We start from the raw sequence: 26,698 nt of genomic DNA on the forward strand, positions 1-26,698 counted from the left end.
TACGTAAATAGAAAGGATGCAAGAATATTTGCTATTCTATCAAGTCAGTGTTACGTGGATCAAAAAACTGCAAGCATGGAGGGATACACAGAATAATAAATTAACAATAGTGGCAGGCAGAGATGAAAGTCATTCTTGCACTGCTTCTTTTTGAACATACAACAACCTGGAAAGCAAGGTATCAGGAATATCAAAGACTGGTGGAGTCATCATGGAACAAATAAATACATGGGCTCTGTTAGGGTAAGTAAAAGCGAGAACATGTGCATGTACACTATTGCTAGTAGCATTGTAAATAAATTTGATGAATTTGAAGTACTGATGAAGTCATCAAATGCAGATATCGCAGGGCTAGCAGAGACATGGTGTCACTCAGACATAAGCAATGCGGAATTTGAATATGGGGAGTACAAAGTATACAGAAAGGACAGATGACAAGAGTGGTGGGGGTTATTCTCTTAGTTCAGAAGCATATTGAACCTAAGGCAGTGCACTGGTCAACTGGGTGACCAGTGCAATGTTGAGTCTACTTGGAGCATGGACATCCGCAGAGGGGGACAAACGGGGCACTTGCCCCTCCCTGGGATCGAGTAAAAAATTCCACAAATTATAATCGCAAAAGTGATTGAGATATGTAACCTTACACCCCCGACCATGGGATGCTTTGTCTGCCTTAAAATTTTATTACTGGTTGGCCGGTTTCAGCCCTCGGCAGGGTAACGATAAAACACGTGTTTCATCTATTGCAGCAATAGAATACGTGTTCCTGTTTTTGGTTCATCAACTGACATTCCCCAAACTTTACCAGACGTTTTGGTACACTGCGACTATTTCCCTTCTATTAATTTGGCAATAACTATTGGTATGACATTACCTGTTACGACCTGTACCATTGAAAGAAGTTTCAGCACCTTGAGACATGGGAAAACATGGTTAAGGTGTCCACTATCTCAGAAACTCGCTTATCAGGTTTATGTACGATTAGTATGCACAGGAAGAAACTAGAGGAGCAAGCGGTAAAGAAGAAATTTATTGAAAATGTCATCAGTAGGTTTGCAAGCGATAGATGGAGAATTCAATTCTTATACGATACGTGATTATTGAAATTATTATATATATATATTCTTGTTTTGTAAATTTTGTAAATTTACAAAATTTACAATATAAATATAATTTATATTGTAAATTTATATACATTATGTATGTGTTTTTGTATTGATGCAATGCTGTATTCTATAATCTACTTGTTTAATTAAATAATTAAATAAAAATTTATTGATGTAATTATTTGTCTCCAAGCTTTGCTTCCCCTCTGGAAAATTTTCTGTGGACGCCCATGGTTTGGAGTGTCATAAACATAAATCAGAGTAGGAGTGTCCTATATGCCTAATGACTGTTATGAGTATACCAAAGATCTATACAAAGAAATAGAGTGGGACAGTAGAACAGAATGTCTTATAATGTAAGATTTAAACTTTCCAGATGTTCCCTGGAACTTGGGGATTGGTCACTCACAGACTAGCAAGACTTCTGTAACTTTCTTGGTTGACTGATTTCTACAGCAGCATGTTACACAGGCAACAAGAGGAACCAATACTATTGATTTGGTTATCAGCAGCGATTCTTTAAGTGTTAGGAATCTGCAAGTAAAAGAGCCACTGGGTAGCAGTTAGCACAGTGTCCTAATGTGGAATTTAATTAAAGACATAACAACTGTGAAGGGTAAAGAGAGAAAGGCTTTTGCTTTCATAAGGGTGATTACAGTGGTTTCAGATAGTTTTTAAATTCTAAGCAGTGAGACCAACTAAAGACATGACCAACAACAAATTCTAAATGAGAGCATTTGGGAAAGTAATCATAGAAGCTACTAGGCTTTTGATACAAGAGAAGAAATAAGGCTTAGACCTAAATGGATGTCAGATCCACTATTAAGAAACATGGCAGAGAAGAAATGTGCATGGAATGTATATAAATTATCAGGTGATACAGAAACCTATGGTATACATAAATTAGTGTGTAATCAGCCACTAAGGAGGTTAGGCAACCTAAGGCAGATTATGCAAAGTCTCTGGCAAAGAATGCAAAACAAAGACTTCTATGCAGACTATATTAACTAAAAGACTTCTATATTAACAGTAGAATGAAGGGGTGAATCACATTGGACCACTTAATGTCAATGGTGTAACTGATGATGATTCTGTTTAGGTGGCTAACAAATTAAGTAATTATTTGGCATCTTTATTCACACATTAGGAATTCTTTAGGGGAGGGTATGCCAGAAATTTATCAAACTCTAACGGGGTACTAAATTATTTTAGATAACTGAAAGGAAAGTGGAAGAGAAATAATTGAAGATAAACAAAAAAAAAAAAAAAAAGAAATGCCTGGGGTGGATGAAATTCTATCCAATTATATTAAGGGTGGCAGCACATGAGATAAGCAAGCTCTTAGCCAAAATTGTGACAGCATCCTCAGATTCAGGAGAGATCCCTATGGACTGAAGATGTGCAAATATATCCCCAATTAACAAAGGGGGAACAAAGAGTGATAGGAGTAATTACAAACCTGTTATTTTAGCTTCGTTCCAGTGAAAATAATGCAGCCACTGGTTAAGAAAGTAATGCAGGACCAATCTAGACAGGAGTTCACTTAAACTTCCGTCACAGAACCAATCATATTGGCTGACCAATATGATTGGATACTATGATGCAGTAACAAAGGAACTGTGCATTTACTACAGCAGCATGTTAGCTGCTGCAGTAAATGCACAGATGAATAATTTTGATATCATATACCAGGATTTCAGGAAAGATTTTCATATTGTTGCACATAATAGACTGCTGTACAAATTGGAGCAGTGTGCCATTAAGGCCAAGTTACTGCTATGGATAAAGGGTATATGAGTAGGAGAAGACTGAGAGTTGTTATGAATGGACACTGCCCTTCGTGGTCCAATGTGATCAGTGGAGTCACACAAGATTCAGGCTTAATGTCTAAGTATTCAGATGATACAAAGGATGGCAGGGTCGTTGACAGTAATGAAGGTATGCTACTGCAACAAGATCTAGCTAGGCTGAGAAATGGCAGTTGACGTTTAACATTGACAAATATAAAGTACTGTAATCTGGGATTACTGCTACCCATATAATGTGCCAACTGTGTGCAACTACACTCCGGATAGTGGAAAATTAAGCAAACCTGGGGGGGGGGGGAATAGTAACTGTGCAGCCAGATATGAAATTCTCTGGGCAGTGAAGTCAGGCTGCTAGGACAGCACATGGGATTTTGTCAATGATATACAGGAATTTTGCTAGCAGGAATAAGCAGATGGTTATTCCATTGTACATGGCAATGGTCAGGCCACATATTGAGTACTACATACAAGTCTGGAGGTCTCGTTTTAAGAAAGATGTAGATCTTCGGAGAAGAGGCACAAATTAGTGAGGGGAGATCTGAGGTATTTAAGGCATTGAATGGATTGAGAAGCTAAATGTTGATAGCATTCTTCCTGTTTATAAGACTACACACACATGGGGGAATGTAAATTCAAGTTGATGTTGTTGTCGTTATTTGGTTTTTAGGAGCATTAGCAACTAAGGCCATATTGCTCCAGGATATGTGGTGGTCATTCCCTGACCTTTCCGCATCCTCCGTATTTGGTGGTGACGGGCTCGAACCCCGGTCTAATCAAGAAGCGCGTGCTGCGCACTGCTGCTCCTTCCCACCTGGCTACGGAGGCGCCTAATTCAAGTTGAGGAAAGCCGGTTGTTTTATAAGCTTGCTTTCTTGTATCATTTTCCACTGCTAATACTAAAGATATAACAATTAGCAAGGGCAAAAGGATGGCATTTTGCTTTCATAAAATGAGGAAAATTTTTGCAAAATTGTTTTTAAATTCATTTCAGTTAGACTAACTAATAATCTTATCAAATTCAAATTCTAGATGGCAAGCATTCAGGGTAGGGAAGTAATCACAGAAGCTACTAAGCTTTTTATACCAACAGAGAAATACTAAGCTTTTTATACCAACAGAGAAATACTGTTCAGGGCTTAAACTTAAATGAATTTCAGATGAACTGATGAGATTAGAGGCAGAGAAGAAAAATATGTAAGGTGATTATAAATTATTCAGGGAGACAGAGGAATTTATAACTACAAACTAATCTCCAATCAAGTCACTAAGGGGATTGGGCAGGCTAATAAAAATTAGAAGAAATTTTTGGCTATAGAAGCAAAGAAAAGTAACAAAGAATTATTTTCTTTTGCTAACACTAAAAGGAAAGAGATTAATCATATTGGCATAACAATTGATGATCCTGTTTAAGTTTCTGACAAACTGAATAAATATTTCACATCTATATTCATACATGATGGTTTAGTGACAGGAACACAAGTTTACCACATTATAAATGGGAATTGAATGATTTTGTAATAACTGAGAAATAAATGGAAGAAAAATTAAGCTAAAAACAACTAAAGCACCTGGCCTGATAGGATTTATATCCAATTATAATAAAATAATCATCTTTTAAAAGAGGTAGATAAACCTTTAACCATAATTATGAGAATATGATTTACTGAGTGGCTGCAGGACAGAACGCAGAGGGTTGTGATTAATGGATATTCTTCAGGTTGGTGTAAAGTCAGAAGTGAGGTCCTCCAAGGATCAGTTCTTGGACCACTGCTGTTACTGATTTTCATAAACAACATCGACGATAGATTAGAAGGCTTGGTGTCAAAATTTGCAGATGAAATAAAAATTGGTAGAGTAATTAATGATCGGTACTAAGTAGTGCTCTCCCAGGATGACTTGAGCAGGATTCAAGTATATTTTAATGCAGCAAAATGCAAGGTCTTTTTACACTTGGGGAATAGCAACCCCAAAACAAATTATACACTTGGTGGGGTTGAATTAAAAATGGTGGAGGAAGAAAGGTATCTTGGAGTTATAATATAGGTAGATATGAGTTTTCTGAACAGTGTAAACAGGCAGCCAAGAAAGCCCATGGTGTCCTATCAATGATTTATCGAACATTATCCTGTAGAGATATGGAGGTCAGAGTCCCGCTGTACAAAGAAACTGTAAGAGCACATTTGGAATGCTAAGTATGGAGACCTCATTTGAAAAAAGACATTGAGTTTCTTTAAAGGTCCAAAAATCAGGCAACTTGAATAGTGAGATCGGCAAAAGTGCAACCATATGAGGAAAGACTGTATATGTGGGCTGCAGAGCTTGGCAAATAGGCACCTCAGAGGTGACCTGACTGAGGTTTATAAGGCTCTGGGAGGGTTTGTAAAATGAACGAAAGCAAAATTTTCACTGTTATAGAGAATTCTAGAATTCTGGGGCATAAATTAAAATTACAGGGAAAGAGATTTAGACTTGTTTACATATGTGCAGGATTCACAATACCAGACCAGTGACTATTCCCAATAATGAGTGAGGGGTTGGAATTAAAGTTCCGGACTAAATCGGCATCTAATCATCGGTTTTCCTGTACACTCTAGTGTTTGTTTTTTAGCATAAGGAGAGTATCACAAAAAAAAAGTGGTAGGAAGTGGCTGGATTCTATTTGAACGGAAAGATGACATTGAGATTAATCTGAAATGTAATAATCTGAATATTCACTCATTCATCTGTAGTTAATGTCATTAAGATGGAAATGGATCAAATAAAATGCAAGGATTCTGTTTTTTGTGTTTATGTGTGTTTTTTTTTTTTTTTTTTACTGATGCTGTATAAGCTTTCTTCCTTACTTCATTTGTCACTATTAATACAAATACAAGAAGGGAGAGAAAGTTTCCAATGAAGGCCTTCCTTCTGAAGAAAAGGTTTATTTTGAAGCAGAAGTATTGCCAGTCAAAAAGAACAGTAATATCACACTGTTCGTTGATGGAGATGAGGTGGCCTATGTGGGTCTCGGTAGAGTTTAGTCAGAGGGCTGGATTTAGCTTGTGAAAGGAAGATGCTGGGAAAGATGGATTCTATGTAAAAACTAGCCAGCATGTTTTGCCTCCTCTTTTATACCATAAACCAGAAAAGAAGCCCTTGAAATGCTGATAAAACACCCACCCTCAACTTAATTTTTGATTTGGACTCATTTCTTACTGCCATATTATATTCTAAGAAATTCTTCAAAATATATTACAAAATAAAATAATTCTTGAGAAAAAAAAAATATCTATATATGAATACACAAATTATAGCCAAGAACAGTGTGCAAAATTATGCATCTCACTTATATTCACTGCGAAATTTAATTTTAACTTACTTGGAGCTGGGCAGCAGGAAGATTAACATCAGCAACCATTTCAGTACATGGATGCTCAACCTAAGGTAAAATAAATAAATTCAAGTACACATTTGCTAAAAATAATATCTAATCAACATTAATTAGAATGAATTTTTCTTACCCTTCAGTGCTCAGTATATTTCTCAGAGCAGAACTAACATCCTGATATTATGTATTTACAGACAATATCAATATTAAGTACTACAGTAATACTATGGGGGAAATTCAAAAAAAAGATTTGTACACACCCAAAAGTAGTTGTGATATTCATAATAACTGCACAATCATACACCAACCATTATTAAAAATATAAATAGTGTTATGTTATATTAAAATAATGATGTAGATAAATGAAATTAATAGATGATAAAATTCCACAGGATAAAACTGATAAAAAGGTAACTGTCTGTACAATAAAATAAGAAATTTTAAACTGCAAAGAATTATTTACAATAAAACAATGTAAATAAAACACAGGATGATAAAAATGCTAAAACACCGTAGCTTTCAGAGGCATCCGCCTCCTTTTCCAACAGTGAGGTTTATCTTATGGCACATCCTTAACTATCAGCAGGCTCACGGTTCTCAGCACGTGGTTCTGCAGGAGCATGGGCAGTATTCTCCTCATGTGCACTGGAACAAGAAATGGCTCGGGAGCGTGCCAGCCGAAACTGCTCATCCCGTCCAAGAGCCACCCCCTTGAAGAGGGGATGAATGCAGATTCCCCTGACTCTACTAATGGTATTGCTCTCATAGGAACAAATCCGCAGGCTCTCGAGCCATTTGCGGTCCCAAAATCTATGTACCCGGTCGACAATAACAGCTTCGTCTGGGGAGATTTGATGGTGCTCCTCCCAAAAATAAAATGTTCTGGCACAGCAGACTTCCCATAATCCGCGGTCTTTATCGCATTCATATGTTCCCCCAGACGATCTTTGAACCGATGTTTCGTTTCACCAACATAACATTCCCCACAATCCGGGAACCTGATCTCATACACGACCCCGCTTGTAAATTCTCTTGGTATGGGGTCCTTGACCTGTGACACAACTGTGTGCAATCTCTGCCCTGGAAGCTGAACACAGCATGTCTGGCAATTGTGCAATACCCGAGCTATATGCTCAGTTAGGCCCGGATAGTAGGGAATGTATGCGGTGGCAACTGGTGTAAACAGTTCTCTTCATCCGTGCTCCACTCCTCGGATATATTTATCTATGATCTTCTGGGGATAGCCGCATTTTCTGAGATCCGCAGTGACACGATTAATTTCTTCTTTTCCATCCTCGGGGGTGCTGCAATGAATGCAATAAAGACCGTGGATTATGGGAAGTCTGCTGTGGCACAACATTTTTGGGAGGAGCACCATCAAATCTCGCCAGACGAAGCTGTTATAGTCGACCAGGCACATAGATTTTGGGACCGGAAATGGCTCGAGAGCTTGTGGATTTGTTCCTCTGAGAGCAATACCATTAATAGAGACGGGAATCCGCATTCATCCCCTCTTCAAGGCGGTGGTTCTTGGACGGTTTCAGCGGTTCCAAACGGCACACTCCCAAGCCATTTCCAGTTCCAGTGCACATGAAGAGAATACTGCCCGTGCTCCTGTAGAACCACGTGCTGAGAGTTAAGGATGTGCCATAAGATAAACCTCACTGTTGAAAAAGGAGGCGGATGCCTCTGAAAGCTACAGTGTTTTAGCACTTTTATCATCCTGTGTTTTATCTACATTGTTTTATTGTAAATAATTCTTTGCAGTTTCAAATTTCATATTTTATTGTACAGACAGTTAACTTTTTATCAGTTTTATCTGGTGGAATTTTATCATCTATTTATTTCATTTATCTACATCATTATTTTAATATAACATAACACTATTTATATTTTTAATAATGGTTGGTGTATGATTGTGCAGTTATTATGAATATGAATATTCCCATCCCCAGAGGCCTATTTGAAGAAGTAGTTGTGATAAAAGGCTGAAACAAACACCATGTATTACACTTTTTCAACATAGTCATCAGAGAAAATGACACATTTTTTTCCAACTCTCAATACACTTCTGCAGGCCAGTTTTGTAGACGTCCTCTGAATGTCATTCAAATCATGACTCCGCAGCAGATTTTTTTTTTTTTTTTGGTAGTTGTTGGCGCATCGGCTTCTGTGGCCATAGTGCACCTCCAAGGTATTTGCAGTACTTTGATCCAAGCCCGAGGCGGGATTCGAACCCGCGACCTTTGGGTTGCCAGGCAGGCACCTTACCCACCTGGCTAGCCCGGTCGGCCCCTCCGCAGCAGAAATCACCTCATCATAGTCAGTAGCAAAGTGTTCTCCATAATGAAAGAACTTCAAGGCAGGAAAGAGGAAGAAATCTGAGGATGCACAGTCAGGGGAATAAGCAGGATGTGGAAATATTTCAAACCCACATTGATGGGCACACCTCACTGCCACATGTGAGGAACACACAGAGACATTATCATGGAGCCTGCTAATGTCTAGAGTCTGCTAAATATTATCATGGAGCCTGCGCACACCTTTTGGCAGCTTTTCCTCATTTTTTTTTTTCTTTTATAGCAGTACATAGCTTTACAGAATAATACTTTTTACAATACTTTGTCAGCAGAGTGCAGCCCTTTTGAAAGTAATCTGTTAGTACCACCGTGCTGATCTCAAAAAACTGACAGCATCATCTTGCCAGCACTTTGATGCACCTTTGCCTCTTTTTTTGGGGGGGGGGTTGATTCTGCATGCTTCCATTGTTTTGGCATTTAAGTTATACCCATGGTGAATAGCCATGAAAAAATAAAACTCCTCTTGTGTTTCCTGGCACATCAACATCTCATGTGCACATCATGCCCTATCCTTCTTCAAGTAAGGGGTCAGAAGTCTGGGAACACATCTAGTAGATATTTTACTCATATGCAATTGTTGATGGATAATGTTGTTCAATCCTCCAACACTAATTTGGAGCTCTGCAGCTAGTTCTTTGATGATAATACAAAGATCTTTGAGGATTAATGCTTCAATATTTGCAGAACTCTTCTGTTACAGCAGTTGCTAGGCATCCTGGGATTTCTGTATCATTCATGAGGTTCTTCCACATTTGAACTGTTTATACAAATTTTTAACAACACCGTAATCTCAGCAATCTCCACCATACTAATGCATTAGCATTAGTAGAGGCAACCTTGTGCAGCATCAGCCAAAAAAAAAAAAAACCTCCCATTTCATCCCACCATTCGTTCCAAATGCCTGTCCAACTCAGCCTTAAATTTATTTACCTATTAGCTTCCACAACAAAAGATGGAAGCCAGTTCCACCAATCAACAACCCGCTGGCTAAAGGCAAATTTCCGCACATCTATTCTACAACTATCTTTCCTCAATTTTAAACTGTGCCCTATCAGGTTCTTAGTCTGAGCAAGATGAAGAATCCCATCAGCATTCAGTTTTCTCAACCCATTCAAGGCGTTATACACCTTGATCAGATCAGCTTGCAAGGTGCCTACTCTCCAGGTGCTCCAATTTGCAGTACTTAAACCTTTCTTGGTAAGAGCACCCCCTTTGTTCCCCTCACCAATCTTGTTGCCCTTCTTTGTATGAAGGGCAACAAGAAGGATGTAGAGTTGCTAGAAGCCCCTCATTCTAGCAACTCTACATTCTTCCTAAAATGAGGCCTCCAGACCTTGTACACAGTACTCTAGGTGTGGCCTGACCATTGCCTTGTATAATGGGATTATCACCTCCCTGTCCCTACTAGCAAACTTCATATATATCATTGACAAGACACCATGACCTGCCCTGACAGCCCATCTGCACTGCTCAGCGAACTACATATTTGGGTGCACCATTATCCCCAGGTCTTTTTCACTTTCCACTTCCCTGAGTGTAGTACTACCCAGTTGGTACGTAGTAGTAGTGGCATGTGATGCAAGAAAGCAAGTGTATGAGCTTATGCAGCATCAGCCAAAAAAAAAAAAATCACACCATTCCCTCCAAATGCCTGTCCAGTTCCTTCTTAAATTTATTTAACCTATCAACTTCCACAACGACAGATGGAAGTTTGTTCCAGCAATTAACCACCCGCTGGCTAAAGGCAAAATTTCCGCACATCTATTCTACACCTGTCTTTTCTAAATATGAATTTATGCCCCATTAGGTTCGTAATCTGAACAATTGGAAGGATCCCATCAGAATTCAGGGTGCTCAACCCATTCAAAGCCTTATACATCATCAGATCACCACGCAGGTGCCTAGTCTCCAGCCACTGCAATTTGCAGAGCTTAAGTCTCTCTTGGTAAGAGGATCGCTTCATTCCCCTCACCAAACATGTTCAAGCAAATCTACATTATTCCTAAAATCAAGCCTCCAGACCTGTATGTAGTACTCAAGGCGTACTGCTATGTTTCTCTTCGGTTATTGCTAACCATATGCAGTACTTTGCATTTGTCAATGTAGCATACTGTAATTACTGTCGTTAACAACCTTGCCAACCTTTGTATTATCTGCAAACTTGGACATTAAACCTGATATACCTTCATGAATATCATTGATAAATAAACAAAACAACAATGGGCCGAACACCGAACCCTGGGGAACTCCACTAATAACAATTGTCAACGAAGAGCAGTGTCCATAAAGGGATGGTTGAGTGGGAGGCAACAGAGAGTGGTAACCCACTCAACCATCCCTTTATCCATTGTAGTAACTTACCCTCTCCAATTTGTACAGCAGTCTTCCATCTGAACATTATCAAAAGCTTTCCTGAAATCCAGGTATATGATATCAAAATTATTTTTGGCATTCAGTTCCTTTGTGACCACATCATAGTAAGCAATCAGATTGGTCAGACAAGACCTCCCTTTGACAAATCTATGCTGTGTCTTAACTATTACTGCAGTCTTGTCTAGATTATCCTGCAATGCTTCTTTAACCAGAGATTCCATTATTTTCCCCGGAATACAAGTTAAACTAACAGGTCTGTAGTTACTAGAGTTTAAGTTTTTGAACCGCCTACTTAAACTCCTTCTAGAGTTTAAGTAGGCAGTTCAAAAGGTGAACCACAAAGGTGGTTCACCTTTTGAACCACCTTTGTGAATTGGCAATACATTTGCCCACCTCCAGTCCGTGGGAACCTTCCCTGAGTCCAAGGAAGATTTCATAATTATGACTAAGGGTTTGCTTGCTTACTTTGCTGCCTCCTTTAATATAACTGAATAGATCCCACCACCCCGGGTGCTTTCCTTATGTTTAACTTCAACAATTTCTCCTCCACTTTGCTCTCAGTTATTACAAAATCGCTTAGCTCCTTGTTAGCATTTGATAAACTTCTGGCGCTCCCCTCATTGAATAATTCCTCATGTGTGAATGTAGATCAAAATACTCATTCAGTTTATCAGCTACCAGAGCATGATCGTCAATAGTCAATCCATCTATGTTAAGTGGTCCAATCTGATTCATCCCTTTCCTTCTAGAGTTTAAGTAAGAAAAGAACTCCTTGCTGTTTTTCTTTGCATCCTTTGCCAAAGATTTCTCATAATCTGCCTTCACCTGCCTAACCTCCTTTGTGACTCGACTACAGACTAATTTATACTTGCCATAAGCTTCTGTATCACCTGATACTTTATATGCATCCCATACATTCTTCTTCTTCTCTTCAACTAGCCTCATTAATTCATCTGACATCCTTCTTCTTCGAGAGGAGTGTTTCCATTTACAATGGGTTTCCTCAGCCTACAAGTTATTTCTTGTTAGGATTTTTTTCCCGCCATAAAGTGCGGTTCAAGGTGTCTTGGTCAGTTAAGCCTCGGGCAGTCATGCACTCCCGTACTCCATCCAGTCATGTCTTCCTAGGTCTCCCTCTTCTTCTTCCAGGAGGTATCCATTCCAGGATAGCCTTTGGATATCTGTTTTCTTGCATCCGTTTTACATGTCCATACCATGTTAGACACTTTTTCTTTGATGGTGTCAATAATAGTCTTTTTCACTTCCAGTTTTTCCCTTATGTCTTCATTCCGTTTTCTGTCTCTTCTAGAAGTTCCTGCTGAGAGTCTCCAAAAATCCATTTCTGTGGAGAGCAATTTGTTTTCTGCTCACCTATTCAATGTCCAGGTTTCCACTCCATACAATAGAAGACTTTGTACAATCGTTTGAAATATAAGTTTCTTTGTTTTATTTAGGATATTTTTGCTCCACGGAACAGAGTTTAACATGCCGATAGCCTTTCTGCCGTCTGTAATTCTCTTACTGATCTCTGCTTGGGATGATCCATCACTTTGTAAGATTGATCCCAAATATTTGAATTTATCGACTTGTTTGATTTTAAAACCTGCAATATTTAGAACGTGTCCTGGCCCTGAAGACAACATTTCAGCCTTGCTAAAATTGATTTTTAGACCCCCATTGTTTATATTCCTCAAACAATTGACAACATGCATACTTTGCATCTTCTAAGTCTTGTGTTATCACCACCTGATCATCAGCAAAAAGTAAATTGTGAATATAGGTGTTCTTATTAAACAGCAATCCCATTTTATTACATTTTTTTGACCAGGATCTTGGCAGATGTCAATATAAATTTTGAAAAGTGTTGGTGACAGGCAACAACCTTGTAATAAGCCTTTTGAAGTGTGGAATTCAGGTGACAAAGCTGATCCCACTTTAATTCTGCATCTATTATTCCTGTAAATTGACTTAATAATGTTAATCAGTTGTCCATCAATATTTTCCTCTTTCAGTGCTTCCCATAAGAGTTTTCTTGGAACACTGTCATATGCCATTTCAAGGTCAATGAAAATCATAAAGATTTTTTTTCCTTTTGATTGGCATTTTTCAAGGATATGTCGTACTGTTGAGATATGATCTATACATGACCTACCAGCTGAAAAACCACTTTGTTCTTCTGATACCTCGATTCGGGCTTCTAAATGGTTTTTGATCCATTTTCCAAGGATCTTTAACAGCAGGTTCAGGACGCATATTCCTCTTTAATTTGAACAGCTTTTCCGATTGCCCTTCTATATAAATTGATGTAATATATCCCATTATCATTTCTTTCGGTATTTCTTCTCCTCTCAGTATACTATTTAACAGTTTTTGTATCAGAACAGCCACTCCTCCTCCTCTTCCTCCATATTTCAGAAGTTCGATGTAAACTCCTTCAGGTCCAGGTGATTTGCCATTCCTGCCTTCCTTTAGCAGGAGTTCTACTCCCCTAACAGAAACTTTTAAGCCTGAGTCTTCTACACCAAAATCCTCCATCATCTTGAACTCTTCCCGGTCTTCTTTTAAAAGTCCTTCTTAGTACTCCGTCCAGTCTTTCAAAGGTATTAATTGCAAACAAGCATTGTGTTTATTCTGTTTTCTCAAGTCTTTAAGGACCTTCCACGATTCCGCTGATTGCTTGAAGCCCAATTTGCTATTAATAGTTGCGCATTTCCTTTCCCATTCTTCATTTTTCGCTTCTACTACCAACCGATTGGCTATTTTCTTTTTTTTTCAACATAAATGTTCCTATATGCATCATTCCTATCACCCAGCCATTTCTGATATGCAAGTTTCTTTTCCTCTACAGCAGCTCTTACTTTCTCTGTAATCCAGGTCTTTTTTGGTCCTTGGCTCTTCTTTTTGCCTAGGATTTCATGAGCTATTTTCATTAACAGTAACAGTAATCTGACATCCATTTAGGCTTAAACCTTGAACAGTATTTCTTAGTTGGAATGAAAAGCCTAGTAGCCTCCAAAATTAAGTCCCTGAAGGCTTCCCATTTAGAATTCACTGTTGGTAACATCATCAGTTGATCCCACTGTACAGAATTTAAAATCTGTCTGAGACCTCTGTAGTCACCTTTATGAAACCAAAAGCCCTTCCCTTTAGCCTTGATGGTAGATACATCTTTAAATAATTCCCACATTAATACGCTGTGATCACTGTCGCCCAGTGGTTCCTTTATCTGCAGATTCTTAATGGATGAAGAATCAAGATGAAGAGTATTACTCCCTCTGGTTGCCTCTCAAACATGTTGCTGTAGAAAACCGTCATCCAATAAATCCACAAAAGTCTTGCCAATGTGCCACGACCAACCCACAAGTTCCAGTCAATATCTGGAAAGTTAAAATCTCCCATGATAAGACATTCTGATTTACTGGCCCACTATTTCTCTGCACAATTGCTCATTACACTCATCAGATTCATTAGGCCTATAACACACACTACTCTCATTTTTCCTTTCCCAGTGGTTATTTCACACCAAACAGACAACACTGTATTGTCCGACAACATTAATTGGATGCACTTCCTTGGATTTTATATGTTTCTTAACTAACAGCATAATCCCCCCTCCACCCTTCCTATCCTGTCTATCCTTCCTATACACATTGTACTCCCCAAATTCCAACTCTGCACTGCCTATATCTGTGTGACACCACATCTCTGATCTCCCAACAATATCTGCCTTTTATGTCTTCACTAGCACTTCAAGTTCATCAAATTTATTAACTATACTCCTAGCATTGGTGTACATGCAAGTATACATGCACCTGTTCCTGCTCCTAGCCACCCTAACACAGCCCATGTATTTACTTGTTCCACTATGACTCCCAGCAGTCCTGGAAATCTCCATTACCTTGCTTTCCAGTCTGCTGCCCATTCTAATAGAAGCAATGCAAGAATCACTTTTGCCTCTGCCTGCGGCCACTGTTAACCTTTTAGTCTGTGTATTCCCCCATGCTAGCAGTTTTCCGACCCACCTAACACTGCCTCGATAGCATCAGCAAATATTCTTGCACCCTTTCTATTTAAGTGTCTCCCATCCCTGTAGAAGTAATCTCTCCTGTTAACAAGCACAGACCAGGCTGAAAAAAATTCTACCCCTTGAGCCTTGCACAATCTCTCCACAGCCAAATTGATTGACAAGGCTCTCATCATATACTCCCTCATATCGTGTCTGGGTAGAATTGCAAACACTTTCACATTCAACCCTAACTCGCAACTTTTTTTTCAACATTGACCATAAACATTAACCATTCCTTTGTGGATTGTTTTGGGTGTTTTCCCTTGCAGAAAGGGATCAGTGATATGTATTCCACTTTATCTTTGAGATACTTCACTTCTTCAGCACAGCAAAGAAAAAATGTGATTTGTCAGATTGAAACCAAAATTTGTTATTAATAAATAGCTAATAAACAAAATAATTTTCATCTTTCTATTGCAACTGCTTCTGGTTGAATACAAATTTTTTTTTTTGAATCTCTCCCCCTCTCATAATGTACAAATACAAATTAAATTAATGATATACAGGTGCCTCCATAGCCAGGTGGGAAGGAGCAGCAGTTCATAGTACACGCTTCTTGATTAGACCGGGTTCGAACCCGTCACCACCAAATATGGAGGATGCGGAAAGGTCAGGGAATGACCACCACATATCCCGGAGCAATATGGCCTTAGTTGCTAATGCTCCTAAAAACCAAATAACAAACAAACAATGATACACATAAGATATGCCAACAGGAACTTTCTTTTACATATTAATAGTGAATTTCTTCGAAATTCACTATTAATATGTTTACCATAGAGGGATTAAAGTTAACTTAAGAAACAATATTAACTGATATTCTGGCAAGCCTAATTCTCTATAGGACAATATTTTTATTGTTTCTTTTGGAAATATTAAAAAAATTAACTATACTGTTATCAGCACCGTCATGATGGTGGGACTGTTAGTAATCATGGGTATAACCCCATTGCACAAGCACACTGTGGTGTTCACACCAGGTGTGAACCAGGTGTAATTAGGGGTCGAGGTGTGGCACCTATACCACATGGAGGAATACCGCTCCTCTGTGTTACGAGGCAATACTAGGTGGTAGATGACTCTCATCAACTGGTGCAATACCTTATTGGAGGCTTGAAGTGGTGGAACCCATGTTTAGTCTCCAGAGCTAAGTTCTGCTCAACCTTTCCCCATCTCTTCCATCATGCAGTATGACTGATGACTTTTGAGGTTATGATGGACATCATGGCGAGATCCAATATTCCTTAAATTTCAAGGGTACAGCTCTAAAACGGTGTTCGCAGGCAGGCCGCTAGTTAGTACACTGAACCGAACCTATTGGTAACTGGGTAATCCTGGGTATATTTGTGAAATGTAATCCTGGGTATAACCCCAGGATTACCCAGTTACCTTTAGGAGGCTTCCGGATCAGCTAGCATATAATCTTGCTACCTCTACTTTGACAGATAGTGACTGGAGGGAGTCCGAGTAGTGTGTATGTGAGGGGCAATTATCGAGGCCACGTTATGTCAAGGATCTGGTTATATTCTTACCACGTGTATGCCATATCCAAAAATTTCTTTACTTCACGCAGCATGTCCCCCTCCCCACTTTTTCTTACTATTGAATACACCATGAATTGTCAAATTAATTGAGTAAGCTTATCTGCAAAAAGATCTAAACCTCTCAAACTAACTAGTTCATTTCACAAATATACGTGGTCTCAATTCTAATCTCAATGATGTCCATTTCCACTTGCAGTCTGCCAAACCCCAATGTACTTTTTCTGGCAGAATCTCAGCTATCAGTTGATTCAACTACTGCTCATCTGATTTGCCCAAATTATTCGCTGTATGATTCCTTTCGCCTCAAAGATGGTACTTATGCATATGTCCGTTCCGATATTCGATGTTAGAGACTTGGTAATTTGGAATCTCCTCTTTTCGATCTTCTCTGGCTTAAAATCTCTCTACTTCATTGTGTTCCCTTTTTCCTATGGCATTCCTTCTTCTTCCTTTCCTACTATCACTTTCCTATATCTTTTTTTCCTTTATTAAGTCTAATAGGGTCAGTATGTGGTTAACAGAGTATATTATCCCATACCATTTTTCAAACTGTACCGTCTGGGTGTTGGTGCCCATGGAGAATAAGTAGCAATAGTCTTCTCTCTATTAGTGAAGTGTTACTTATTTGAGGTAGTGCAATACAAAGCCAAATCATTGTGAAGGATGAGCACAGCGAGATACAGATGAAATGATGCCTTGCACACTAATACCATAGTTTTTCTTTAAGAGGTCTATGGTATATCTACACCAATATTATATAGATTAAAATATAGTGGAAAAATAAAGTTTCTGTTATATTGTACTTTACTCTTCCACTATATTTTAATAAAGTTTTATTTTATATTTTTATGTTTTGTTGGTAGTTAGAAGATGTGTTTCAGTAAAAAAGATCCTATTAAATAAGATCACATGATGATCATCAGATTGTGTAGAAAGATGATTCATTTCACAGTGAATGTCATCTAGCCCTACAGAACTTGCTCATGAAAGAATGAGTGCTGCTCTTAACTCTTCCCATGTAAAGAGCTTGTTGCATGAATCAAGCCCTTTTGAATAGAAATTTAATATGCATCTTTTAGGGCCGAGTACTGTGGTGGGGGGGGGAATAATATTATTGCAGACACTTTTGCAAATTTTTGCAAATTCTCTGGGTAACTCCTAACTTTAGTTCTTCAATAAAAAGTACATATTAAAATGAGAAATAAACTAGCATATACAAAACATTAAGCAAATACTTATGATTGAAAAAATAAACACAAATTTAGAAATTGACGAATTTGACACTACAATAAAATCTAACACTAGTTTAAGCAAAAAAATTTTGATACATTTGATAGTTATAATTAAAACCTAAGGTATGCAAAATATTAATCAAGCAGAGAATTACTGAAAAAAAAAAAAAAACCAAAAAAAAAAATGATAAACTGATCATCTGACAATTACAATTAATTAAAATAAAGCTTAAAATATCTTGTACAAAATATTAATCAAGTTGATATTAAAAAAAATACAAACTGATTAATTCATAATTCTGAAGATACAATTAAAATAAAGCTTAAACTATTATGTGAAAAAAAGATTAATCATGCAGATAATCATTTAAAAATTTTAAAAAGTTGATAAATAGATAAATTTGACATCTAATAATTAAAATAAAGCTTAAACATTTTGTGCATAATATTAATCCAGCAGATAATCAGATACAAACTGATTAAATGGCACAAAATGATAGAGTGATAATTTTAAATCTGCAATTCAATTAAGATTAAGCCTAAACTAACTTGTACAAAAATTATTCAAGCAGGTATTTATTTAAAAAATAAATAAACTGAAAAATTGTGTTTAACAATGAAAATGAAATATGAACATTATAAAGTTGCATGTCAATACACATTACAAACTAGTTGAATCTTCAATGTGAAGGGTGTGCTTGTTTAATGAAATGCAGCTTCCATGTCTGGTTCAATTTTTGTAATTTCAGCCTTAAATCAGGCTCAATACATAAATCATTGAAGAAAATTCACAAAGGTAAATATCAGTAAATACCAACAGAAGTTTTCAAACTTTATCAAAAATGAGAGGATATTCCTTTCATCTCACCAACCAAAACTCTGTCAAATCCATCCTCTTAAACATTCATTGGATTTTGGTGGAGATCGCCATCAACAAAAATGCTCTATCTTTTCATCTTTCTCATTTGTTGTTAATGAGTCTAGTAGGGTGTCTTCAATAGAAAACAAATCCCTAATCCAAAATTCTGACATCAGATTTTCTGGAAAGTACTCCTTTAAGTCTGAGATTAAATTCTCACTATGTTTTTTTATGTCAGCAGCCAACTCAGGGTTCAGATGGCTTTCATTTTAAATGGCAAAACTGTCCAAAAATGGAAAGGAAGACATGTCCACTTCTACTTCTTTAATAATGAAACTAAGTTGTTTTTTTTTTTTTTTTGGCCCACCTGAAAGGTTTTGAAAGGATGAAAAACCACATTTCATCAGTGAAGTGATTGCTTAAGTTTGAGGTAGTTTGAGGTAAGAGAAAAATTCGCACCCTCTCAATGAAGTTCAAATATGCAGCTTAACACACTCCAGCAACAGTCATCTGACTAAAATATGAGCAAATTGTTTAATTTGGACAACTCCACTCTGTTTTCCCATCACTGCATATGATCCACTGGAGCAAACTCCAACACAATTTTTTTCAATTCTACACTCATGAGCCAAAAACATTATGACCACCTACTTAATAGCATGCATTGCAGCATTCGCCAGTCCAAGCAATGGCATGGACTGGCAAATTCTGAATTCCACCACATCCCATAAATGTTCAATGGGAATGATGGTGGACAGGAGAGTACACAAAATGCTTGGACATGATCCTCTAACCACTGCTGCACAATGCAGGCCTTGTGTCACAGGGTGTTGTTGTGTTGAAAGAGTTCAGTGCCATATAGATACATGGTCAACAAATAGAACACAAGTTGTTCCAAAACAATGTCAATATGGGATCTGGTGATGAAGGTGTGTTCAATGGGGACGACGATACCAAGTGATATAACATTCCCCAAATCATGTTACCATTATTGCCGGCCTGTTTTCTCCCAACCTCTGATTGCAGTCTGGATCCAGTTGTTCACCTATTCGCCACCAAATATGTACCTATCCATTGGGATGATGGAGCTGGAACCCTGATTCATCAAACCAGGCAACTCTTTCCCAATTGTCCATTGTCCAAGAATGGTGCTCCCATGTTCACTGCAGGCAGAGGCATCAATGACAGTCAGTCAATAGGCACAGGAACAGGTTGCCTACTCTGTTGGCCTATCCACAAAAGTGTCTACTGGATAGTATGATCAGAAATGTTTCTGTGCCCTAGTTGTAATCTGCAATAATCTGACAGAGCATGAGACATCTGTTGTCCAAGGTGGTATATACCACCATCATTCACCTCAAATATCAACCAGTGGTGATCACTCCACCCTGACTCCCTACCTTGGCCACGAGGAAGCAAGCCAGGGACTACTTTTAACAGAAACTCTTACTGGGCTATCAGGAAAGTCTGAGAGCCCCAAGGTGTTTAGGGAAAGGAAGTGGAGATAAGAATGAGAAGTATGGGGATTGGAAGGGAAGGGAAAGTTGGATAGAAGATGAGGAAGAAAAAATAGATATCCCCTGAAATAGAAGAGAAAAGCTTACAATAGTTTATAGAAAGAGAGAAAAAATATATATATTATCAAAGGAAAAGAAAAGGGAACTTAGGAGAAGTAGGGGATGGGAGGGATGGGAAAGAGCACAGACAGAAGGAGGCATCCCTGGAAATACAGCAGACTCTTGATTTTCCAGGATAGATGGTAAAAAATAATTCCAGGTTAACCCAAAAAGACAAAAGACCCTGAATTACTCAAGAGATACGTTCCAGGACTTATTACGTAAGTAGAGTTTTACGTAACTTGCGAATGATTAAAAACATATTGCTACTATATCCCTGATATGACAAAATTACAAAAACCACATAACATGCTCAGTAGAATAAAGAAAAATGGTTATTATAGTTGACTTCATTGGTGCCGATTGCTTCATCGCTTCTTGTATTCTATCTTTCTCCTTTATTGTGTTCACCGTTGCCACTGACAAATCTGAATTCTGCACGATACTTGTTAATGTTTGGCCATGTCCATACTTAGAACAATGTTGTTGATAAGTTCTTGCGGTAACATCATCCATTCCTCTGTCAGCGGCATCTTTAGCTGGTGAACATTTTCTGGTGAGTGTGGATGTGCCACTAGGCATTTCCTCAAAGCGTTCCATATATGTTCGATGGGATTTGGATCAGCGGAAATCTAAATTACGAACAATGTCCTCACTTTTCAAAAGCATATCAACAGCTGCAGTGCAATTGGGTATGGCATTATCATCCATAAATACGAACTTGGGACTAATGGCACCTCGGAACGGATGCACATGGGGAAGGATTACCTCAATACAGTAGCGTGCACCGGTTACAGTACCGACTTCCAGTATCTGGAGTTGTGTATGTCCAACCAAGATAACACCTTACCAGACGAGAACACTTCAACCACCATACTGATCCCTTTCAGTGATGTTTGCAGGGTGATACCGTGTGCCAACCTCTCGCCAGATCAGCTGACATACAGAATTGCTGCTGAGATGGAATCTACTCTCATCAGTAAAGAGTACCTTAAGTAAAGATTTTGTGGTTGTAACCTTTAGAAATAGTGTTGGTCCTTAGGTTTTGCACACCAGCGTATAAATAACGCAACGTAAGTCGAGGACTTACTGTATCGAAAAATGTTCAGCAACCTAAGTAAAAAGTATAGCGATAGATAAAAACAAAAAAACTTATTACGCTCTACTAGGATTAGACTGTTGGCATTCGAGGTGAGCGGACGAGCTTAGACAGGGCTCCTCAGTTAAGTGGTTTACTTTTGAATAGTGCTTTTAAATATTTGATTTATTTAGATATTGTTGGATTATTTTGTTATAGGTTTTCCTGTAACAGTTTGATTTTAATCATATTATAGATATAATTTTTTAAAGTTACTTTCATTGATATTTATTTAATTTTATAATGGTAGTTACGAGATCTGCCTTAAACACATCACAGGGTATCGTGACTCACACGGAAATAGCAGATGGCGATTTACGGGTGAGTATTGATTTAATCCGTTGCGGAACCTGTGGAATGTTCTCCAAGGTCGATCTGGTGACTAATCCTACCTCACCTGGGGATTCTTTTCTTTGTGATAGATGTAAGGAGTGCACCGATCTTAAATTACAATTTGGTGCACTGATGGAACAATTTGAGTCCCTGAAAAAACGAGTGCTTGCCGTCGAGAATAATGCATCTGGGAGCTCGTCAGGGACTCACATCTCCAGCAATCTACCAAGTGATGCACACCCGATTCGAGCCTCAAAACAGAAAAACCAAGTGCAAACTACTCTGGTTAAAAAGGACATTATTTTATTAGGAGACTCCATTGTCAGGGAAATGGGGAATATTTTTTGTAATAAGGATAGGTGGAGCAGAACCAGGGTATGTCTGCCGGGAGCAACTATTGATGATGTCACCAACAGATTGTCAGATTTTAAAGGGGGTAAAGAAAATATTATTATTCATGTGGGGACAAATAATATTAAATGTACACGATCTGACGATTTGTTGGAAAAATACAGGACCATGCTGAGGAAATGTCGCGAGCTAGGCCATAATGACTATGTGTCTGCAATTCTGCCCAGACACGATAGGAGGGATTATATTATTATTATTTATTATTATTAATATCCATATGATGCAAGGAAGCCTGAGGCTTATGCTGCACCAGGAAAAAAAAACAAAAAAAAAAACAGTTCCTGAGTAACCCTGAGAGAGAGAGAGAGAGAGAGAGAGAGAGAGAGAGAGAGAGAGAGAGAGTGTATGTGTGTGTGTGTGTGTGTGTCAAAATTAGAAGGGAATCACCAAGAAAGAGAAGAATGATAATATCCAGCTCAGGACCCTGGGTGTGCCAAGCCCATACTCACCAGATGAGCCTTGTGGATTAACTCAAGACTTGAAGGAATCTGCAAGGCTTTAGGGGGTAAATTTCTGTCAGCATGCCCACACTTGTAGGTAGAAGGAATTTGTTTTGTAGAGACGGGATACACTTAAACAAAGGTGGTGCAAAAGTTTTTGCCAGTATTACTGCTGGTTAAAACAACTAACGCGGACATAATAGGGCTTAAAGGTTCAGGGAAACTGCTAGTTAGGGGGGATGTGGGTAATACTGACACGCGTTTATCTGATAATATTGGTCAAAGTAACTCTTGCATATACCTTAAGAGTTCTTATCTGTTACCCCAACTGGACGTATTATCTAGATGTTCTGGGGGCAGAAACGTTTCACGTGAGCGGGTAGCTAATATAAGGGAAGAGAGCCTAAAAAACTTCAAGGGTTGTGTTAAGGTTGTTAAATATACAAGAACAGTAAATCTTAATTGTTTATACAGTAACGTTAGAAGTGTCGTCAATAAAATGAGCGAATTCAAACTGCTGGTTAAAACAACTAACGCGGACATAATAGGGCTTACAGAGACGTGGTGCCACGCGGAAATTGGGGATGATGAGTTCCAGTACGGCTTGTATAATGTATTTAAAAAGGATAGAGTAGAAAGAAGTGGTGGTGGTGGAGTAATGCTTCTTATCAGAAGCAGCCTGAGTGTGACGATAGCTTTCCCGGATTCAGACATTTCACATGCTAGTATAGGGTCTGTATGGTGTGAGATAGTTGGAAACAAAGGTATAATGCGAGTAGGAGTAATCTACAGACCAGGTGATTGTGACGATTATGACAAAAGCCTCTACATGCAAATGGAATGGGCAAGTAAGCGTCAGTGCCTTATTATGGGTGATTTCAATTTGCCTCAAATTGATCGGAGTAAATGGGAAGGAAACTCGACATGGGGAACAAAATTTTTAAATCAACTAGATGACTGTTATTTGTATCAACATGTCAGGGAAAATACTAGAGAAAAGAATATCCTAGACCTCATCATCACACATGAATCAGATGACATAACAGGGCTGACAGTAGAGGAACCAGTAGCAGGAAGTCATCACGGAGTTCTACGGTGGATGATGACGAGAGAGGTAGCAGAATTAAAAGGCAAAGGAATGGGTTTTAATTTCAGAAAAGGAAATTACGATGCCTTAAGGTACTACATGGCCTCTATTAACTGGGTAGATATCGCGGAGAGAATGAATACAATTGAACTGTAGTACACTTTTAAAACATTAATCACAGATGCCTTGAATGCATATATACCATTAAAAAAATACTCCACGAGAAGGGTTCCAAGTTGGATGAATAGTGAAGTTACCACATTACTTGAGCAGAAAAAGGTGGCATGGAAAGGTTACAGAGCAATAAGAAGTACTGAAGCCTATAACAGCTACAAGGTGATGTGTAATAGAGCCACAGAAAAGGTTCGACAGGCAAAGGCAGTTTATGAGAAATCACTAGCAAACAGAGAAAAGGGGGGGGGGGGATAAAGAATTCTTCACATATATAAATGCCAAGAAGAGCAGGACAAACCAGATCAGACCTTTACGTAAGGTTGATTGATTGATTGATTGATTGATTTGGATTTTATTGGCGCATTAGCATCTAAGGCTATAATGCGCCAAGACCAGGTAATACAAAGTATATAAAAATTTATTCTCTCAGTGACCTAAGTAGTTAGGCCACCATGTCCAGATATATAATAAAAGAAATAACAATAACGTAAAAATTTTAAATACGAGTAAAAACCTTTATTGATTTAAAAAATCTAAAAACAGCAGACACATTGTCATTGTCGGATAAAATCTGACTGAGTGTATACACTCAGTCAGATGGTTAAAAGCGGTAAAACGGATATTGCTAAAATCTGGACAGTCAACTAAAATGTGTCTTATTGTTAAAATTGTGCCACAGGACTCACACATAGGAGGGTCATCAGCCCTCAACAAAAACGAATGAGTCAAATGACTATGTCCTATGCGGGTCCGGGCAAGAACAACTTCCTCCTTACGATTCCTGCGCAGACTAGACTGCCACGGTTCAATTACAGGCTTTATATGATATAATTTATTCGCAGTCTGTCTATTCCACGAATCCTGCCATTGGGAGTGTATTTTCTCGTGTATTATTTGCCTGTAGTCTGTATAGGGGACTAACAGGCAGCGATTATTACTGGGAATTGCTGATTTGGCTGTGGTGTCGGCCAAATCATTTCCACTAATCCCAACTTGGCTAGGAATCCAGCAGAAGCGGATATCATATTCACGTTCACAGAGGAAGTGAATCTTCTGCTGAATGCTAGACAGAACTGGATGAGAATTATATCTCACAGTTATTAAAGCCTGTAAAACGCTTAGAGAATCAGAGTATAAAATGAACCGTTGGTACTGGCATTTACTAATGTGATCCAAGGCTAACTCAATAGCGTGCAGCTCTGCAGTAAATATGCTACATTCAGAAGGAATCTGCTCCGATGTAGTGTTGTCTGTAAAGACAGCGGCAGATCCCACATATGATTCCGACTTCGAACCGTCTGTGTAAACTGGCGCGAAGTCAGAGTGTTCAGCTCGGTGTGCTGAATAAAGCTGCAGGTAGACAGATGATGGAGTGTCCGACTTTCCCCAATTTCTAAGGGAGAAGTCACATGCTGGAACATGAGCATGCCAGGGTGGAAGGGGTTGCTTTGGTGTTTGGACAACCTTGTCTACCTTAACATTAAGTTCTTTGAGTAGCTCTTGGAGACGAATACCAAAAGGACGATTGACAGTCTTACGGGTGTTGTACAGATTTTCCCATCGTGGCTCAAAAATGAATGGCCACGTAGGATGGTCTGGCAGGGATTTCAGTTTGAAGGCGTACTTCAGAGACAACTGCTTACGTCGAAGTGATAATGGTGGTTTGTTTGCTTCGACGTATAAGCTCTGGACAGGAGATGTTCAAAATGCTCCAATAGTGATACGGAGAGCCTGATGATGGACAGGATCCAGCCATCGAAGTACACTGTCTCTGGCCGAATTGTATACCAGGGACCCGTAATCTAGTCTGGATCATGCAACATACCCCAGGGGCTCACATCTGGTGAGTATGGGCTTGGCACACCCAGGATCCTGAGCTGGATATCATCATTCTTCTCTTTCTTGGTGATTCCCTTTTACTTCGCTCTCTCTCTCTCTCAGGTTAGTTCAGAATTTTTTTTTTTTTTTTGCCTAGTGCAGCATAAGCCTCAGGCTTCCTTGCACCATAAGGCTAATAATAATAATAATAAGTGCACGATAGATGCGTAGTAGGGTGCATCGATCCGCACCCCAAGATGTTGAGGAAAGAGAGCGCAGAATATTCAGCCCTCTTGTGCACTTTGTGCAGAGTTGACGGATATGATCCAGAAAGGTGAGCTTTTTATCGAATACGAGTCCCAAGAATTTTGTGTCTGCTGCTACTGGAATTGCATTTTGTCCGAGCTTTAATTCAGGTTCAGGATGAAGATTACGCTTACGACAAAAGTGTATGCAAACGGTCTTCTCCGGCAAGAACCTGAAGCCATTAGCAAGAGCCCAGGAGTTGAGGCGATCAATAGCTTTCTGCAGTTGTCTTTCAATAACCCTCATGTTGCATGACTGACAAAATATGCTAAAGTCATCAACATAGAGGGCACAGTTTACAGTTGGAGGAAGTTGTTTGTGATGGAATTTACTTTGATGGCAAAAAGCGTGACACTTAATACTGATCCTTGTGGTACTCCTTCCTCTTGGCTGAAGGAGCGAGAGAGTGAGGATCCCACACGAACTTGGAAAGATCGATTGGCTAAAAAGTTTTTAATAAAAATGGGGAGTTGCCCCCTAAGGCCAAGGCTATGCAGATCTTTTAAGATGCCAAATCTCCAAGTTGTGTCATACGCTTTCTCCATGTCAAAGAACACTGACACCAACTGTTCGTGTTTTAGGAAAGCATCCCGGATGGATGCTTCCAATCTAATAAGATGGTCCAAAGTAGACCGGTTCCTTCGGAAGCCGCACTGGATG

The 26,698-nt window shown here is 38.8% G+C and overlaps 1 protein-coding gene across 2 annotated transcripts in view; it reads right to left on the reverse strand.

Moving 5' to 3' along the window:
- Positions 1–26,698, reverse strand: part of ACC (acetyl-CoA carboxylase) — a 1,497,654-nt gene that overhangs the window by 1,103,369 nt on the left and 367,587 nt on the right. For both annotated transcript variants that reach the window (XM_090383551.1, XM_090383552.1), the window contains one exon: positions 6,273–6,332. In XM_090383551.1, the coding sequence (XP_090239677.1) occupies positions 6,273–6,332 (60 nt within the window). The remainder of the gene's footprint in view (positions 1–6,272; positions 6,333–26,698) is intronic.

Source organism: Mastigoproctus giganteus, chromosome 10 (assembly GCF_048544385.1).
Source record: "Mastigoproctus giganteus isolate SK-2022 chromosome 10, ASM4854438v1, whole genome shotgun sequence".
In the NCBI taxonomy this organism is placed as follows: domain Eukaryota; kingdom Metazoa; phylum Arthropoda; class Arachnida; order Uropygi; family Thelyphonidae; genus Mastigoproctus; species Mastigoproctus giganteus.